Raw genomic sequence first — 19,999 nt, 5'->3', positions numbered from 1 at the left:
CATCTTGAGTACCACTAGCTGTGGCCCAAAACCAAACAAAAGGAAAAGAATTACAAAATTTTCACCAGAGAGAAACTCCATGTGTTAGAACACATGCTTTGCCATTGGCCTAGGTTCCATCCCCAGCACCAACCACAGGGTCCTCCAGGCACTACAAGGAGAAACCCCCAAGCACAGAGTCATGTGTAGCCCCTAATAACTGCCAGGTGTGGCCCCAATACCCCCAACCCTATTCATAAGATTTGGTATCAGAAGATGGCTCAAAGGCATGAAGCACATGTTCTGCGGGCTGTAGCCTGAGATTCAATCTTCAGGGACCCAAAACCATAGGGACCTCAAGGACTGCTAGAAGCAATCACTGAACGCTATCAATTGCACCCCCCAATATAAAAAACAATTACAAGATTAATAAGTATTTGTCAACAGCGTTGTTTATTACATTAAAGTACTCACAAAAAAGTTACACAGAAATGGAGTGAAACTATGAACTGTACACCAAAATGATGACGAGTAAGCATAACAGCAAATTAAAAAGGCAGGGCTTTTAAGTCATTTAATAATTGGTTCAGAAAGGACTTGTCAGAGTCATTTCAAAAACAACTTTGTATTTAAAAAAAATAGTGCAAATATCTACAAAGACACAGATAAAATTTGTTTTTGTAATTCATAAAAAACACTGGAATTTTGTATCAGTTGAAAATATAACAAAAGAGATCTTTAATTTCAAGTAGAATTTCCATTGACAAGACTGTATTAAAATGCATACTTACTAGTCACATGAGGCCTAGATGTCCTAGAGCGTTTTTAAAAAACAAGTAGTCTTGTCTTCTATAGTCATAAATGGCTCAAGATTTTACAAAACTATCATTACAGTAAAATGTAACTTTGGTATGTTCTTCAACTAATCAAAAAAATAAACAGGGCACATTTCCTCTATTAAACAGAGGTATTCATCTATTTTTTGCAAGACTATTATAAATGCTCTTTAGAAATACAAATTGTCATTATAAGGTATTACTGTGAAAAATGAACTTCAACTCCTATTTATGCTTTTCCCGTGATGAGGAGAAATCTGTTCTAAGTCAATTAAATATAGTATAGTCCATGCACATGAAAGAATTGTGTACCACCACAATCCATTACGTTCACCCAGTTGCCAATATGAAGTTTGTAGAGTGGGGATGATGGTGCTTTTAGTGATCCAGTCTGATACATTCATTGATGGTTTCCCTCCAAAAGGAGAAACCCTTGTTCTGGCTGTATTTAAGGGAAAAAATGGAGAAAAGAGCTCCTGCCAGAAATATTTGGGAATTTCATGCATCTGTTCCAATATAACTCTCAATGATGCAAGACATGTTGGGAACCTGAGTATTTATTTTCCCTAGGAATGAAGTACAGTTTCATTCATTGCAGTGTAAAATATTTGGAAATAGTCCACAGGACTAAAGCCTATATTTCACATAATACCTAGAACATTATTGGCACTTAAAAAAGGAAAAGTTAAAATATGAAGTAATATTTCAGAATTAAAGTATGAATTTTTAAAAATAGTTATACAAAAAGTCCCTGACACTCGATGGTTTTATCTATAATTTTTTCCCCACTTTATCATGAGGCAAAAGTAATGCACATTCAGTAGAAACTGTAATTTAACATTTGATCATTTCCTGGCTGGCGATATGCACTGTAATCTTTGCTTATGATGTAGAGTGGTGATGCAAGCTGGAGTTGCCAACTAGAACCTCGGCCCCGAGGTATAGCCAATGCTCTACAGTTTACTCTTAGCAGAATTTTGAATATCGTGCTTGTGTTTTTGCATTATCTACAATATGCCCATTTGTATTTGAGATATTCAACATTTTATTATAGAACGGCTTTGTGTTAGATAATTTTTCCCAGCTGTAGGCTAATGTGTTTTGGACATGTTTTAGGAAGGCTGTCTATGCACTGATATTCAGTAGGTTAGATGTATTAAATACATTTCCAACCATATTTTCAATTTAATCAGGATGTCCACACCATCATAAGTCAATGAAAAATGGTAAGTCCAAATCAGTCTCTTTATTTTTATATTGAATTCATTTGGAAAGTGTTGTCTTAAATTAATCAGATTGAACATCAATATGTGTAGAAAATTAAGGTTTTAAATTATTTTGGAAAGGTATTCAGATCTCAGTTAAAGATCACTTTACAGATTGCTAAAATTTGGAGGGGATAAAAAACTCTGCTTTAATACTTAAATTTTTACCTCTTTGGAAAAGTTACAAACTAATTTTAATTATGATCTTATATTCATATCCAAATTTGTTTTTGTTTAAAAGAACAAAATTCTATTAGATTTTAAATAGTTTAAATACCTCTAGCGGGGCTGGAGCAATAGCACAGTGGGTAGGGCGTTTGCCTTGCACGTGGCCAGCCCTGGGTTCGATTCCCAGCATCCCATATGGTCCCAGGAGCACCACCAGGAGTAATTCCTGAGTGCATGAGTCAGGAATAACCCCTGTGCATTGCCAGGTGTGACCCAAAAAGAAAAAAACAAACAAAAAACCCAAAATACCTCTAGCCATTACTTAAATATACTATATAAAAACCATTTTTATAAACTAAGATAAATTAAAACTGCTTTTTATGGAAAAATAGACTGTCGTTATTTAACTTGATCTTAATTGTGACCCATGATTAGTATCACGTCCAAAAAATGATTACTATAAGCCAGAAGGATGCCAATTCTTCCTGTCTCCAAATCCATGTTTCTGAAATGTATCAGCTCAGTTCTGTAGCTCTGAATTTTGATTCTCTATATAGTCACATATAAAAATACTTCATTATTAAATACTAACAAAATTTTCTTTCTTTTTAAAAAACTTTTTTTTGATATGTCTGCCAGGTGATTTTTGACTACTTTTTTAAATAAGTGCATTCATTGATTACTGTATTTCAGCATTTCCTCTTGTGACCCTAAGTGATCAGTGAGACTCCTAAGTGTCAAGGTCATTCAGACTCACCTTCCCCCAGAGGCCACTAGGTCACTGCTCCCCTGACAGCACTGGACCACACGAGAAGACTATTGCAAGGTTGTGGGGAATTGGGAACATACCACAGATTCTGGATATTCTAAATCACCTAGCTAATTCTCCTCACCGTTGGGCATATTTCAAAAGCAAGTAATGTAGTTATAAATAAAGTCTAGAAATAATGTTTGTGCTTCTCTTTCAATGGCCAAGAGCCTTAAAAAATATATATATCAAAAGTAAGAAGATAATGCAGAGGTTGGGATGTATATAGCTCAGTGTTAAAATGCATGGTTAACATGTATAAAGTTTGATACTTGGCATATACAAAAAAATATTTTAATGGAAAAAAAATGAAGGTTTCAAGTCTGAAGAAATAGCCAATGCAGAAAATATTTGCATAGAATTACATTGGTTTGCAACTGTCCTGCAGTCATTTCTTGGAGGAACATCCTGAGTCCACTTGTCCACTTTCAGAAAGCAAGTCTCCGCATAGCCTGTGGAAGCAAAGAGAGGACCGTGTTAGCCAAATTCTCCTTCTCCCTACATTCTGCTTGACGAAGGTGTTTTATAGTGTGGGTTGCTAATTTACCTGTTTTAGCTGTGTCTCATCCCAAGAAAAGTCAGGCAAAAATGGAATTTTGTACCTCTTTACACTCTCATTGGATTGAATCAAGAGTAAGGACTTTTTAAGCACTTTTGAAGTGTACGAGCCACTGTTTTTGTTACTTTTTCATGCAGCCTTTAATTTCCACAACTCTGAAGAACTATTATTCCCATTTGACACAAAGAAACTAAAATGAAGTCAGAGTCATTTGTCTTGGGGAACACACCAATAAGTAGTCAGGACAGGCTCTCCTCAAGACACTGGTTCCCACCTCACTGCTGTTCTGATTCACTTTTCAGGCAAACCCTACTTGATTAATCCATCAATGTGGTAATCAAAAACACTTCTATACTGCGCCATCTTCTTAAACTTCAATACTTATGTACGGAGTTTTACTTAACTAAGCCGGTCCTCTAGTCATAAACTATGGTGACTGGAAGGATTGCCTTGATCAGTGATGACATCCTGTGTACTCTGAATGAACAAACTAAGATGCAAAATCTCTATTTTGAATAGAACCCAGAAACAATGTCTTTCGAATCTCAGAAGTTTTTTCTGCTGGGTATCCCCTCACTCTCTGATTTTACCACAGAGGGCTAAATATTAGTTTTTGCAACATTTTTATTCTTATTTTTTCTTTATTTTTCCCCCTTAATTCCTTTAAAAAATCATTTTCTTTCCCAACTTTTAAAAATTAGGACCAGGAATAAGGCCACAAGGGCATGTTTATCAGACTTGCATATGACATTATGGGCTGTGGGTAGTTAACATGCGGGATGATGGCTTCTGAATTTAAAATACCAATAAACTGGAACCAACAAAATGTCATCTGTAGAAATATATATATTTCTTTCTTTTTTTTCTTTTTTTGCTTTTTGGGTCACACCCGGCGATGCACAGGGGTTACTCCTGGTTCTACACTCAGGAATTACTCCTGGCGGTGCTCAGGGGACCATATGGGATGCTGGGATTCGAACCCGGGTCGGCCGCGTGCAAGGCAACGCCCTACCTGTGCTATCTCTCCAGCCCCGAAATATATATGTTTCTGCAGTAAGTAAAAACTCCGTGATACCTGGACACCTCTGGAAGTGTCCCCATCCCCCAAAAATCCTAATATAAATAACAAAAAATGAATAAAATCAAACAATGATAAAAATGTAAGTGGGAAGCTCAGCAGGACTATAATTCTATGAAAATGTTCAAGTCATTAGATGACTGCGTTACATCAAGAGAAGTAAACATTTTCATGAAATCAAAATTATTATCAAAATAAACACATATTTAAGCCACACTATTAGAAATAATTTGACAAGATTAACATGGATTGCATAATCTACCTCCTGGCCTGATACCAGCTGGATATTTGTGTCCTTTGTTGGCCAGAGAAGGATGAATCAATTTTGTGTCTGAGGAACAGGTGAAGGGACCTAAAGGAATCTCAACTAAAACCAGAGAACTTCTCCCAAATATTTAACAGCTATTCAGTAGGAGAGTTTGATGCTCAAAAAGGCAGTTCTTGGAGCTAGAGTGATAGCACAGCAGGTAGGGCATTTGCCTTGCAGAAGGTCAACCCGGGTTCAATTCCCAGCATCCCATATGGTCCTCAGCACCGCCAGGAATAATTCCTGAGTGCAGAGCCAGGAGTAACCTCTGTGCATCACCAGGTGTGACCCAAAAAGCAAAAGAAAAAAAAAGTCCCCCCAAAACAAAAAAACAAAAAACAGGCAGTTCTCTATGCAATGTGGTCATTAGAGAAGGGTCAAATTTGACTTTATAAACAGGCAAAACTTGGAGACTTTCAACTATGCAAAAAAATTGCCATTAAGGGGTCAGGGATGGCTCAGTTCTAAAGCACAGCCCTTGCTGTGTGAGGAGGCATTGGGTCAGTCTTTCAGCCCCTCAAACAAAACAAAATAAAACAAAAGGCTGATAATACCTTTAAGGCTGGTTCATGTAGGAAAGTCTCTGCCAAGAGCAGGAAGATCACCCTCATCTGGGACTACTTGATTTCAAAGACATCTTTCAGATTTAAGATACTATGGTCTGGCGCCAGAGAGATAATACAATGAATAAGGCCCTTGCCTTGCACATGACTGACCCAGTTCAATCTCCAGCAGTGTATATGCGCCAAGCGCCAAGCACTGCTAGGAATAAGTCCTGAGCACTGCTAGGTGTGACTATGGTATCTTACTCTTGTTGGTCCCATTTTACTCCGAGATTAAAACCACAAATTTCTCTCAGCTACTACTACAACTACTACAAATTTCCATCAAGTGTTCTATGAACAGTCTAATGGTCCTTAGAAATAACTAGATCAGGGCTGAGGATCTAGTTCAGTAGTAGAGCAAGTGTGTTACATGCGGAGGACCTGGGTTCAATTCAAATAAAAAGAGAAATGAATATTTAATAAAGGAAGTATTTTTTTGGAAAGTCTTAAATCAGTCACATAAAAAAAAAAAACCCTGGAGTTTCCTGCTCCTCATACACTATTCTTGAATCTTATGAAACCGTTTGTTTAGAAATTCTCTTTATTCGCCTTTCTCCCAATTCACTGGACTTAGGTCTTTGGCAGATAAGATAGGTGGAAGCTTAGGCATGAAATCAGGTCAGGTGTGTTGGCTTCTTCTAGTCACTGATCATTCCTCTCTGCTTTTAGGAAAACATCTTTAAGAACTTACTGCCCTCCAAAGAGAATTGTTTTTCATCCTCTTTTCTATAACACCACCATTTGGTGTGAAAAAAATTATTTTCCCCAAATACTTTTATTTTTTCTTTTTGGGTCAGCCCCGGCAATGCTCAAGGGTTACTCCTGGCTTTGCACTCAGGAATCATTCCTGGCGGTGCTCAGGAGACCATATGGATGCTGGAAATTGAACCCGGGTTGGCCTTGTGCAAGGCTAATGCCCTACCCGCTGTGCTATCACTCCAGCCCCTTTCCCTGAATACTTTTAGTCAGATATTGCTACTATTTGTTTCATCTTATCTATTCAAGCTCTAACCTAATTTTTTCTTGGAAAAAAAGGTTCTTACCTCATCCTGTACATCGAGTTCTTCTTCAATCAGCTCTGCTTCCATTAATTCAAGTGGCTCTTTACAGTCTTGGATTAGGGTGATCTTAACAACAACAAAATAACCCATATTTATTAGAAATATAATAGCATCAACCCACCCTGATACTACACTGAAAATGATTTGAAGCATTGATGGTACTTCTCATCTCTAATATACATACTTCTCAGTTCTTTTGTTACCTGTATTTCCCACTTTAGAATTTTGCTGTAGCCCATTATATCACATCCAAGTGTGAGCTTCTTAGAATTTTCCATTGTCTAACCTCCTTTTCAGCTTTCATCCTTAACCTCTAAAGTGTTTGCCTTTTAGTGAGTTACCCATCTGCCTAAATGATTCGTCCATCAAGGGTGATCTTATCTCAATGGCTAAACTAAGAGCACTTAAGGTAACAGGGAGTAAACAGTGGATACCCATTGAAGGGCATGTGGTAGATGACAAAAATGACCCCAAGCTGAACCAGATGGAAATTAGTCTTAATGGAAACAAGAATTGACAGCTACAAACCTGGTTTATTGTTAGGAAAATAGGTAATAGAATCTTCTACACAGAGGTAACCAGTAAGTTTGGGGGTCTGTCTTATGTGTAAAGAAGTTGTTCCCAAAACAACCCCAAATGCACATTTTGAAGGAAGTTTTAGCTAATTTTAATCTCACATATCAATAATACAATTACTTTGCTAATGTGGCAATGATTTAGAGACTACATAGGTCCCTGTGAATGTGGTCATGATGTAAAGGGGACAGGTAGGTGTGACTCAGGTGTAAAAATACAGATGAACTACAAGTTGAAGCTGGGAAGGTGGGCCTTGTGACAGTCAAATCAAAGGATAAGAATGGGGTCTTATTGCTGTACTGACAAGACCCTTAATACATATTTCTTACTGAAGGAAAGTTCCAGGGGTGAGGTTTATTATCAGTTACTCTACATCTACCATATACATTCTTGTGACACAATCCAGACTCTTATCTCCCGGTGTGTCATGGGGCACATTACCAACATACTACGAGCAGTAATGACACATCAGATGGTCTAGCTTTCCTTCAAAGATACCCTCTCGAATTCCTCTACCTGTTAAATGGAGAGGTGCTTTTTGGAGAACAAAATACACTCTGTGATGGTCACATAACAATGAAGACCTAAGGGCACGTGTCTCAGAAAGTATGCCCATTGACAAGGGATGCTTGACTACCTAGGGACTCAACTGAACATTGAGGGTACCTATAGGTTTCCTGACCAGACAAGGTATCAACAGTGCTCAACTAACCATCCATTGAACTAGTAAATATATAATACAGGTACTCAGTCTAGTTGTACTCCATTGTACTATTCTAGCTCAAAATGTGCCATTCACATCACTCACAATATCAATCAATCAGAAATAAGAGTAAGTCTCTAAGCCTTGTGTGGTAATCTTAATTTATGGTTTTTGTGACATTCATGCCTGAGATACTGGATCAGAATAGGGTGTGAAGAAAAAAACAAATGACTATTCTCAAGTTGGAAAAGAACTCGACACCTTTCTTTTATTTTACTTTTAACTTGGTATCTTTTTTAGATACATTCTAGGTGTTGCTTTGGTGTGGTTACCCATAGGTTAGAGAAGTTTAAGTTATAAAAATACATGAATTTTAATAGACGAATATCTTGAGTATAGCTTGTTTATGAGGTCTGCAGTTTATAGATCTCAAAAGATTTAGTAATTTTTCCCAGTAGCTTTTAATAGAACAATCTCTTCACTAACAATAGCCAAAAAGAATAATGTACTATTGTTTTCTAAACTAATTTTACTTTAAACATTAACTTCTAACCTACAATATAAGCTGATTTATTCTAACTTTAGCAAATGGACAAGTTATTTAAATATCGTAGATTATGTCACTGGAACAATTATTATTGTTGTTTTCTGCAGGCACTGTTCTAGTTACCCAAATTTACTATGAGAAGGTCTGTGAGAAAGCAGACCTACCTGCAGGCCCAGCTCAATGACCCAGATCCGAATGTTCAACTCCCCTGGATATTTGACAGGAGAAATGGTGAAAGAAGGAGCCCCAGGAGAAATCAACTTCTATTTTGTTCTTCGGGATTCATTAACTCTGGGGTGAGTAGGGGTTTTTAATTTTTCTCCTTTTTTTAATTACTTTTAACACAAAGGATCCTATTTAATAATATTTATAATCAAGAATTTCCAGATTTCTGAGAATTAAAATTGTATGTATATATGATTGGTGTATATATATATATATATACATATATATGTGCCTATATTGTAAGAAGACATAATTAATTCCCACTTTTTATTAGTAAATGCACTAATTTTAGAATTACTAAGTACTGGGTATATAAATGAGGGTATTTCATCTTCGCATCTAACTAGAAAACTGGATGTTTTTATTCACAGTTTACTGATATAAAAATTGAGTGGAATGTAGTCCTGTATTGATTTCTTCCCCACTTGGGGAGTTTGTTTTTCTTTCTCTTCTACTTTCCAATAAACTTTTCTACTTTCAAATAAAAAAGAAAGGAAAAGAAAACTGAGACTCTGGCAAGTGAAGCAGATGTTATAAAGTTCCATCGCTAGAGTTCAAACCTAAACTTGTAGAACATCTGCCATTCACTAGAACTCATGACAATTTAGGAGACATACATGAGAAGGCTAAATATTTACCGTTTCTAAAATAGAATCCTGAACCTCATGGGTCTTTGCCTTGTTCTGTAGATGGAGAACAGCATCATGGACAGTGAGAAAAAATATGTCCTTTCTAATGTTATCATTAAAAAAGCCACATTTCTCCAGCCTTTCTATCACATGCTCTGTGAAAGAAGAGAAAATAATTGAATTAGTTTCTAGGAAAACGTATTTTGTAACATTCTCCTATACTCATATTTTATACCTCCTCCTTTTAAATTTTTCTTTCATTTTCAAAAATGTAATTCTGTCCTAAACCATCAAGTTTCTTTTTTCTGCAGCACATGCGCTGGCTATACTAGAAGTGCTTACGGCATACCACCTTGGTATGTGCACCTCCCTTTAGCCAGTGTAGACGGCCCCCACCTTCCCATCTCAGGCGATAGCTACTCGCTGATGGAAAGCCTATAACAGGTTAGTTGATTGCCTTGGTCAAGGAGGGTTTACTCTGGGGTTCTTCCTGATGTTTGCTCTCTATGAAATAAAGCTAAGATGAGTTTCCAGCACCATGTCTTAATCCAGCTTCTTCCCTTACTCTTACTTTCTCAAGAATTTTTCTAGGGTCTGGAGTGATAGTACAGCAGGTAGGGCGTTTGCCTTGCACGCAGCCAACTTGGGTTCGATTCCCAGCATCTCATATGGTCCCCCGAGCACCACCAGGAGTAATTCCTGAGTGCAAAAGCAGGAGTAACCCCTGTGCACTGCCAGGTATGACCAAAAAAGCAAAAAAAAAAAAAATTTTTTTTCTAGAGTGTAGTCTTTCAAGAAATCACCTGTAAAAGAATCCTCATCTTAGGTTTTACCTTAGCGAACTATTTCCCTACACACTAGCATGCAGGCAGACACAGATTATGTCTTCAGGGATAGAAGGACATGTGTCATCTCCACCTCTTCTTTCCCCATGATAATTGCCCCTTGTTTATTCGGTTCAACTGCCAGGACATAGATTTACATATATCACCAGTTCTATGGCAAAAATTGGAAACAAAAGTTCTAGATTCAAAAGGGCCTCTGGATTTGCTTAATGGGCAGTTTCTGTTTGCAGCAGGAAAATTTGGGGAAATAGTTGTGATTATTGTATAGCATCATGAATATACTTAAGAACACTAAATTAATTCTATACTTGGATAAAATGACCAATTCTATTTTTACATCTTTCACGACAATGAAAAATAGTTGTTTGTAAAAAGGACTTTGGATGTCAAGTATCCACATTCCAAGGTACGAGAAAGGGTTTAGGAGGAAAGTCATCGATATATACATATATGCATTTACCTTGAAGTGATGCAAAGTACACATTTACATCAATTCTTTGAAATTCTTTGACAATCTAAAAATTTAAAAAGAAGCATTTGTCATGAGTAACTTCACATTTGCATAATTCAGTAGCAATTACTTGCTCAGAAGAAACTAGTAATTTTATGATTAACCGGTATTTTGAGGAAAGTTCATTGTTGTAGGAATTCTCATTATTGGAAAACAATAGAGGTTTGCACTCTAAAGAAATGGCATGAATAGGGATGATGAATCTCAAAGTATCTTCAGTGCTTAACAGTGAAACTCTTTAGCACAGGGGTAAATACTTGTGGAAGGAAGAAGAGAAAAGAATACAGGAGGATCCCTAAAAGAGCCACTGTTCTTAGAGAAAATAACATGCTTCTGTCTTTGAGAGAAAGACTTATGAGTACAAGTATGTGACAACCAGATTCCAAATGTAAAAGTTAATTAATTGCCTTCTTAAATTATTACATTTTATTTCCTATTTATTTTCATAAATAATATATATCTCCATATTATTATCTTCTGAGGTGTGACTATGGGCCAGTCATTTTCACAAACTATATACATATGCTACATACATGTATAATTCATAATATATAATATACCATGTGATATACAATCTCTTATTTAATCCTTTTGACAGTCCCATGAATCATATACCATCATTAATTACTCCCATATTACAGATGAAGAAATCAAGGTACAGATAGATAAAGCTACTCACCCACTGTCATGATGCTACAGAGATTCAGCATCAGGAAATTGGGTTACATAACATTTGTTTTAAATATTACACCCTATTGCAAGAGCATCCTTCCAGAAAAATTACAGAGCCATTGGAGTTGCTTTTTTTCAAGACTGGGAAACCTATGTTATTTTACTATCAACAGTGCTCCAAATCTATATAATTCAAAAAATACCAGACCTTACCATTTGCAGTGACTTGACTCCAACAATATCCAAGAAAGATACAGCTCCACAATCAATAACAAGGCTGTGAATTGGCACTTTAGGAACATTCACTTTGACTGGAAGCTCAGAGTTCCAATCCACTTGAATTTCAATTTCCTTGGTTGGGACATCAAGTTCTTCTGGATCTTCAATGTCTTCATCAGGCTCAAAAGCATTGTTGGATGTGCCAGTATCACTGATAATACCATTCTAAACAGAGAAAATACTGTAAACTTAATCTTCAGTGATTTGGGATGTCTTTCAACAAGTCATTTCAAATTACTTGTAAATTCTTCATGATATTTGGTGGTAAGCAAAACATAGAGGAGAGGAACTTTTAAGAAGTGAGCTAAAACTTCAGCTGAACTTTGACATTTTCTTAGAAAAAAAATTAAAGAGCAGAGTAACCAGGACACTCTTGATTTCTAGAAGATTATGGAACTTAGCTCCCCTCAAAAGACATTGAAGAGTTCAAATCAAAGGTAATAACACAAAAAATTTAGAAAATTACTGTGGTGAGTTATCTTCCAGTATTGAATTAGCACCTGTTTTATTCCTTTTAGTAAAAAGTAGGTTTGTTTCATTTGGGTGTGTGTGTGGGGGGCAGGGAATCATACCCTGTGTATCCAGGGAGCCTTGCTGAGTTCAGTTTATCCTCTCCTATTCCCTCTTGCCTATAGGAACAACTCAGCTATTTAACATACATCTGTTTGTACACATCTGGGTCCAGAGGCTAGATGTAATTTGAGATTAATTACTTTTACTCTGAGAAGGGGGGAAAAAACCTTAAGAGGGAGGGACTGGAGCATTATGTAGTGGGTGGAGGGTTTGCCTTGCATGTGGTTCAATCCCTAACGTAGGGTACCCCAGACCCTGACACAGATCCAGGAGTAAGCTCTGAGCACCTTCAGGTGTGGCTCAAACCCCTTCATCCTACCCCCACCCACCAAAATAACTAAAGATGGAAAAGAAAGTTGTTGTCTCACCTTAGTTGCTCTTAATTTCCCTTTTTTGATGAGTTTCTGTATTTTCCTCAGTGCTTTCAGTCTCTTATTATATACTCTAATGGCATCAAATCCAACCTTTGGAAATAAATGTCAAGTTACTTAAAACATGTGGTTCCTAAAACTCACTAGTAGCAATTGTCATTGGGCAAGTTACATCTCAGATGGTATTATTCCTTGAGACACTAAGCCAAAAAGGAAATTCTGAGGTGGATGGAGGTTCCACTACCAAACCACCTGACCCCAGCCACCCAAAGACTCCGGCAAGACAGCGATAATGCTTAGAGAAAGTATAAAAACAAAACAAAACACAACCCAGGAGGGAAAGTGATCTCTTTGGCTTTAAGTCTGCTTTCCAATTTTACTTGACATCACAGAGCCCTTTTGTTATTGAGAAATCTATGAACATTCCTCTGAACCAGTATGCCCTGACACTCACTTAAGAAAAACACTGATTTAATGGCAAACCCAGCTGTGGAAGCATAGCATGGCATATCAAACAGGGGTTTCCTTCTTATATATTTCATTTATTCTTTTTACCCTTTACTCCATGTGGGCAACCCTCCCTCTATGTTCCTACCTTCTCTTTCAGCTCACATAGTTCTCAAGCACTGAACATAATCTCCTTCCTTCTGCTCAGCTGCCCACAAAGCTAGCTCTGTCCAGCTGACAAGGATGCTTCCCGTCTGAGAACTGTTTCAAGTATTCCCCACTTACATAAAACTTGACTGAGACTCTGCTAGAGATACCTCTGGAATTTTTATCTGGTATCTGTTATTGCTACCAGGAACTGGTGTTATTGTCACCTTTTTTTTCTTATCCACAAATAGATTGTAAATTACTTGAGGAAGAGGCTGTTAGAATGGTTAATTGTCCTAAACAGAGGGAATATGTTATAAGGTCTTAGAACTTTGAATATAAAAGGGAGTCTCGAGGAGATTACAAAGCAAATATCTGGTGATAAATACTTACTGTGGACTTGATACACTTTTTAAAACCGTCAACGTTGCCATAAAAAATGGGACTAGAAAATCTAAGAATCTTGACTCCCTCAGGTTCTTCAATCTAGAATTAAAAAAGAAATCAAGGTCAATTTCAGGCCACAACAACTCAATTAAACTTCTGTTTAATTCAGTTATGAATCAAATTATAATTGCTTAGAGAATCAGGAGAGCAGCAATAATCTTTTCTTAGAGGTGCGGTATCATACCAGTAGAATGAGGTAATAATACTTTCCCCAAACTCCCAGACCTTTACAGTTCAAGTCAGAGATAGAAGGGCTGTAGGAAGCAACTCAACCCTCATTTCCAGATGAAGAGATAGAGACTAAGAATGGGGACATGAAAACAAAACAAAACAAAAAAAAGAATGGGGACATAATTAGCCTTAAATTCACATCAATGACCTTTTGTTATTGTTAAAATTCTTTACACATACACACACAGACACACACACAAACACACACAGGAAATTTGCAGGAATGGGGGATTATAATGCCATTTTCTTATTCTTTGCCCCCTCACACAGTGGCCAGATCATACAGAATGATAGCCTTTTCTACTTTTTAGCCATTTAATTTAGTCTAATTCCTTCAGATAAGAAAAAGTAAGGTCAGTGAAAGGTTGGGTAATTTAGGCAAGGCCTCTCCCAGATGGGAGTCTGAAACTCAGAACTCCCAAAGTCATCCTCGGCTCCCTGCCCCACAGGTAAAGGCTACTCTTGAATCATTTTTGTTCTCCACATAATAGAAAAATTGAAGGAATAAATTAAATTGCTACTACTAAAAATCCAGGTTCATTGTCCAGCATTTTCTTTAAATGTTGAGGTAAAGTGTCATCCTGAATAGAATAGGCAGAATACTAGATGAAGGACAACCATGAGAGCAAGCCAGGTTCCAAAAAGGATTCAGCATGATCGACCATATCCACACAGAGACCAAATGCATTGAAGTTTCACGAGAGTTCAAGATGCTGCTCTGTCTAACATTCATCGACTTAAAGAAGGCCTTCGATTCTGTTGAGACTGAAGCGGTCATCAAAGCCCTAGCCAAACAGGGCGTTCAAACTCAGTACATCAGGATCCTCAGAGAGCTGTATTACGGATTCACCACCAGGATCTCACCATTCTACAAGGAAGTGATCATTGACGTGAAGAGAGGTGTACGGCAGGGCGATACCATTTCACTGAAACTCTTCAGTGCCACCCTCGAGAACATCATGCGATGACTGGAATGGGAAGGAATGGGAGTGAAGATAGACGGTCGGCAACTTCACCACCTCTGCTTCGCTGATGACATCGTTCTCATAACACCAAACATTAGCCAAGCGGCACAAATGCTGGCCGACTTCAACCATGAGTGTGGTAAGGTCGGACTGCAGCTGAATCTCACCAAAACAATGTTCATGAAAGACGAAATAGTCCCTGATGTTCCATTTGCTCTCAGTGGAATGAACATCTCCGAATGCAGTAGCTATGTGTACCTGGGTCGAGAACTCAACATGAGGAACGACTTGGCACCAGAACTGCGCAGGAGGAAGAGAGCAGCGTGGAACGCCTTCAAGAGCATCAAAGAAGTGGTTAAGAGGACGAAGAACCTCCAACTCCGGGCACATCTTTTCGACTCTACGGTTCTTCCTGCACTAACATATGCCTAGGAGACCTGGGCCCTATGCAAACAGGATGAGAACTCTATTCGGGTATCCCAAAGAGGAATCGAAAGAGCTATGCTGGGAGTATCACATCTCACTCAAGTGAGAGAAGGAATCCGAAGTTCTGACCTCCGTCGATGGTCAAGAATCAGGGATGCTGTCTCGTTTACCACGGTGTCAAAAATCAGATGGGCCGGACACATAATGCCATTCAGAGATGACCACTGGACTAGAGCTGTTACCGACTGGATTCCATGGGATGTCAAAAGACCGAGTGGCTTCCCACCAATGAGATGGTCAGACTTCTTTGTCAAAACCCTGAATGAATGATTTGAGGCTCTTTCTGTTCCTGGAGCGAGCAGATATCATTGGGCTAGTCTAGCACATGACAGGGACAAATGTAGACGTTACTGGCACCCGCTCGAGCAAATCAAAGATCAACGGGATGGCAAGTGACAAGTGACAAGCTGAGGTAAAATTACATTCCATTTCCTAGAATTCATATTAAGAAGAAAACTAGAAAAATGTTTTTGCTTTTAAAATTAGTTTTTGCTGAATTGGTGATATCTTAAGTTTTGTTTTCTAGTTTTTAATCCTTATTTGGCCTGGTAATCACTAAAGCAAACTTATTTGTATTTTTATCAATGGGTTTTGGGAGTGTTTTTTTTTTTTTTTTTTTTTTTTTAGCTTTTTGGGTCACATCTGGCAATGCACAGGGGTTATTCCTGGCTCTACACTCAGGAATTACTCCTGGCGGTGCTCAGGGGACCATATGGAATGCTGGGATTTGAACCCGGGTTGGCCGCCTGCAAAGCAAACTCCCTACCCACTTTGCTATCGCTCCAGCCCCTTTGGGAGTGTTTTTAATTTACTTTATCATGCTTTTTTTTTCTTAATTTCCAGTATAGAACAAAATGTCAAGTAAATATTCTTGATGTCAAAGAACACAAAAGCCTGGTGATAAAATAGAATGAAGAAAATCTTATAGGGATTTAATAATAATTCCATAGAGGATAAATGCATAACAAAGAAACAGTTTTTCTCTTTACTTTTGTTGCTTTAAAATTTTAATGCCTTTTTCTTCAGAATTACTCTAATATATTCGTATGTGTACACCAGTGGCTTCAGAGGGCAGTTTCTATTTGTCATGATTTCCATCATTTTCCAATTTCCATCCAAATTTCCCAATTTCCATTCCAATTGGGGAATTCTAAGTATTTGTAAATATTATACAAGTATTATTTCTCTCTTTTCTTTTGGGATTCTTTATGCATGTTGACAATACTTTGTGTGTGTGTGTGTGTGTGTGTGTGTGTGTGTGTGTGTGTGTGTGTGAGAGAGAGAGAGAGAGAGAGAGAGAGAGAGAGAGAGAGAACTGGCAGTGTTCAGGACTTACTCCTGTCTCTGTGCTCAGACATTGTTTCTGGAGGTGCTTGGGGGACCATATATGATGCTGGGGATGAAATCCAGGTCAGCTGTGCTCAAAGTAAGAGCCCTACCCACTGTACTATTTTCCCAGCCCAACAATGCCTTATTTTGTTACAGAGGTCTCTGAGTTTTTGTCCTTTTTGTATTTTTAGGATATAAATGACATAACATTGCATTAGTTTTATCATAACACAATTATCCGATCGTAGTATATGTTGTGAAATGATCAGCACAATGAATCCAGAGATAGGTAACATCAGTCATCATATTAAATTACCAGTTTTCCTTGTGATAAGAGGCTTGAGCATCTATTTTCTTAGCAATTTATAAATATAAAACACATATTTTGAACTATAGTTGCCATTCTGTAAATACACACACCCCTGGGATTTATTTGTTTTATAATTATAAATTTATACTTTTTACTCCCTTTGCCCAGAGTAATAGGATTTTGATTCAATATCTAAAATTAAGTAATTATTTTAAAATTTCTCTTACAGGACATTGGTGGAGGGAAGTGGACACTGATGAAGGGATCAATGTTGAAACATTGCATTCCTTAAATCCAGTCATGAAGAACTTTGTAATTTCAGTGACTAAATTTAAAAAATGATTTAAAAAATACAAAAAAAATTTCTTTTATGGTGGGTTCACATTTAAGTGGCATCAACTTGATGGAAAAATTCATGAACTACTACCTCAAGTACTAAACTAAAAAAAAAAAAATTCATGAACTACGAATATCAGAGCAAACTGGGTCAAAAGTATATGTGATAAATAGGGCTATAGAGACCAGACAGCAGGTAAGACACCTGCCTTATATGCAGCAAATGGTGGTTTGATCCTTCACACTGCCTATGTTTCTCTTAGAGCTGCCAGGGGTCACTCATGAGCACAGAGCTAGGAATACTTATTTATTCTTAGTACTTTTGTAAATGGTTGGAGCGATAGCATAGTGGTTGGGCGTTCGCCTTTCACGCGGCCAACTCGAGTTCGATTCCTCTGCCCCTCTCGGAGAGCCCGGCAAGCTACCGAGAGTACTGAGCCTGCGAGGCAGAGCCTGGCAAGCTACCCATGTGTATTGGATATGCCAAAGACAGTAGTAACAATAAATAAGTCTCTCGATGAGAGACGTTACTGGTGCCCAATCGAACAAATCGATGAGCAACGGGATGACAGTGACAGTAACTTTTGTAAATATCTATGCCTCTGAGCACTACATGTATGACCCCCCCAAAAAATAAACAAAAACGTATACTTGATATTCCCAATGGACTTTTAGATTTTTTCTCCAAGTAGTACTTTTTTGCTCAAGTGGGCTGGAGCAATAGCATAGCGGGTAGGGCATTTGCCTTGCATGCAGCCAACCCGGATTTGATTCCTCCATCCCTCTTGGAGAGCCCGGTAAGCTACTGAGAGTATCCCGCCCGCACGCCAGAGCCTGGCAAGCTATCCGTGGCATATTCAATATGCCAAAAACAGTAACAAGTCTCACAATGAAGACGTTACTAGTGCGTGCTCAAGCAAAATTAATGAACAACGGGATGACAGTGCTACAGTGACAGTACTGTATTGGCTACCTTCTACCTCATGTTGTAAAGTGCAATATGTAGTTCCTGAAAATCCAGGCCAGCAAATATAAGTTTAACAAATGTCTCTCAAAGGCACTTACATTTTTGTAATTCTTGGTACTTTTGTAAATGTCTGTGCTTGGGATGCTTCCAAGGCCATTCCATGAAGGACTGAAAGAAGATAAATGAAGGTCAGGATTTGGAGGAACAGTCATGACTTGGAATACAAAGTTAGAAAAAAATAACAGATCGAACCGATCATTCTGGTGCTTTTGGACTCTGTCTAAATCTTCAGATGGCGCGTCCCTGTAGCTAACAGCTGTTGTTTGTGTGGAATTGGGGAAGGAGGAGGAACTGGGACTCTGTTGAAGGATGAGCGTCAGGCTTTTCTGTGTATGAGCAAAGAGCTTTTGCATATATCATTCCACTATGATCCCGAAAGGCCAGCAGGGTTATCCTTATCCTTATTTTTTTTTTTTTTTTTGCTTTTTGGGTCACACCCAGCGATGCTCAGGGGTTACTCCTGGCTCTGCACTCAGGAATTACTCCTGCCGGTGCTGGGGGACCATATGGGATGCCGGGGATCGAACCCGGGTCGGCCGCGTGCAAGGCAAACGCCCTACCCGCTGTGCTATCGCTCCGGCCCCCTTATCCTTATTTTTTAATGGTGAGTAAATGAGGCTCGGGGAGGTAGGAAAGTCCGGAGATAAGAAGCAGCATAGTGTTAATACTAGGGAGTTAAAGCCACTTTCTCATAAAAGTATAGAGATTGTGGTAATCCAATTAGTCTCATTGTTATAAGAACCAGGAGCCCATAAGGACCAAAAATAAGTCCTTCCCTTTAAGCATCCTGTTGATTTTCTGTTCCTGATAAAATCAAATAAGTACCATGATTTATCTGGTGGTAATGTGCTCCTGAATCAGCCTTTATGATTGCTGGAAATTAAATACTGTGAACAATACTGATTTTTGTTGGTTAAAGGTAACCTAGTTTTCAAACCAGCAATGAAAACGTGTCATAAATTTCATCTCAGCATACTAGGCTGTGCTGAGTTGCAACTTAAAGTTTCATAAACTACATAGTCTTTCTGTGTAAAACCCTTTTCTTCCAAGGGGCTGGACAGATAGTACAGCAGACAGGGTTCTTGCTTTGTACTGGTCAACCTGGATTCAATCCCCATCATTTTATGTAGTTTTCTGAGACCACCAGGAATGATCCCTGAGCCAGAAATAAGACCTAAGCATAGGCTGGTGTGCCTCCCCCCCCAAAAAAAAAAAAAAAAAACAACCCAACTCTTTTCTTCCAACCTACATAAGGAAATATAAACACTGAGGCATATAGCTTGTCACTTGTCATTTCTTCTCTCTGTCTCTGTCTCTCTGTCTCTGTCTCTGTCTCTCTCTTTCTCTGTGTCCCAAGACACTTAGGCCCAGCACCTCACATCAAAGAAGGAACTACAAAGCAACCTTGGTCTTTAGCTGGATCGCCTCTCTCTCACTCATAGCATGACTAGCAGAGGATCACAGTGGAGCACATGTAGAGACAGACACAGATATAGGGGTGACATTCATTGGAGTTCAGGTTACTTTGTTACTTGCTAATTCTGTGAGTAGTTACTTACTATAACCACGAGACTAGTTACTTACTAGTTCTGTGAGGCGCCAGGGATGGAACCTAGGCAAGTCAAATGCCTACCCACTGCTACTATCACTCCAGCCCTTCTAGTCTTTTTAATAGTT

At 38.3% G+C, this 19,999-nt stretch overlaps 1 protein-coding gene across 1 annotated transcript in view; it reads right to left on the bottom strand.

The window, feature by feature from the left end:
- Positions 1–412: 412 nt before the first annotated feature.
- Positions 413–19,999, bottom strand: part of SLC26A4 (solute carrier family 26 member 4) — a 55,808-nt gene continuing 36,221 nt past the window's right edge. Inside the window, exons 14-21 of the mRNA XM_004602258.2 lie at positions 18,361–18,430; positions 13,585–13,677; positions 12,595–12,690; positions 11,588–11,818; positions 10,652–10,706; positions 9,356–9,501; positions 6,649–6,732; positions 413–3,508 (exon numbers count right to left, since the gene is read on the bottom strand). Of these exons, the coding sequence (XP_004602315.2) occupies positions 3,485–3,508; positions 6,649–6,732; positions 9,356–9,501; positions 10,652–10,706; positions 11,588–11,818; positions 12,595–12,690; positions 13,585–13,677; positions 18,361–18,430 (799 nt within the window). The 3' untranslated portion in view covers positions 413–3,484. The remainder of the gene's footprint in view (positions 3,509–6,648; positions 6,733–9,355; positions 9,502–10,651; positions 10,707–11,587; positions 11,819–12,594; positions 12,691–13,584; positions 13,678–18,360; positions 18,431–19,999) is intronic.

This window comes from Sorex araneus, chromosome 1, assembly GCF_027595985.1.
Source record: "Sorex araneus isolate mSorAra2 chromosome 1, mSorAra2.pri, whole genome shotgun sequence".
NCBI classification, from domain to species: domain Eukaryota; kingdom Metazoa; phylum Chordata; class Mammalia; order Eulipotyphla; family Soricidae; genus Sorex; species Sorex araneus.
This window is presented reverse-complemented; position numbering and strand designations above follow the sequence as displayed.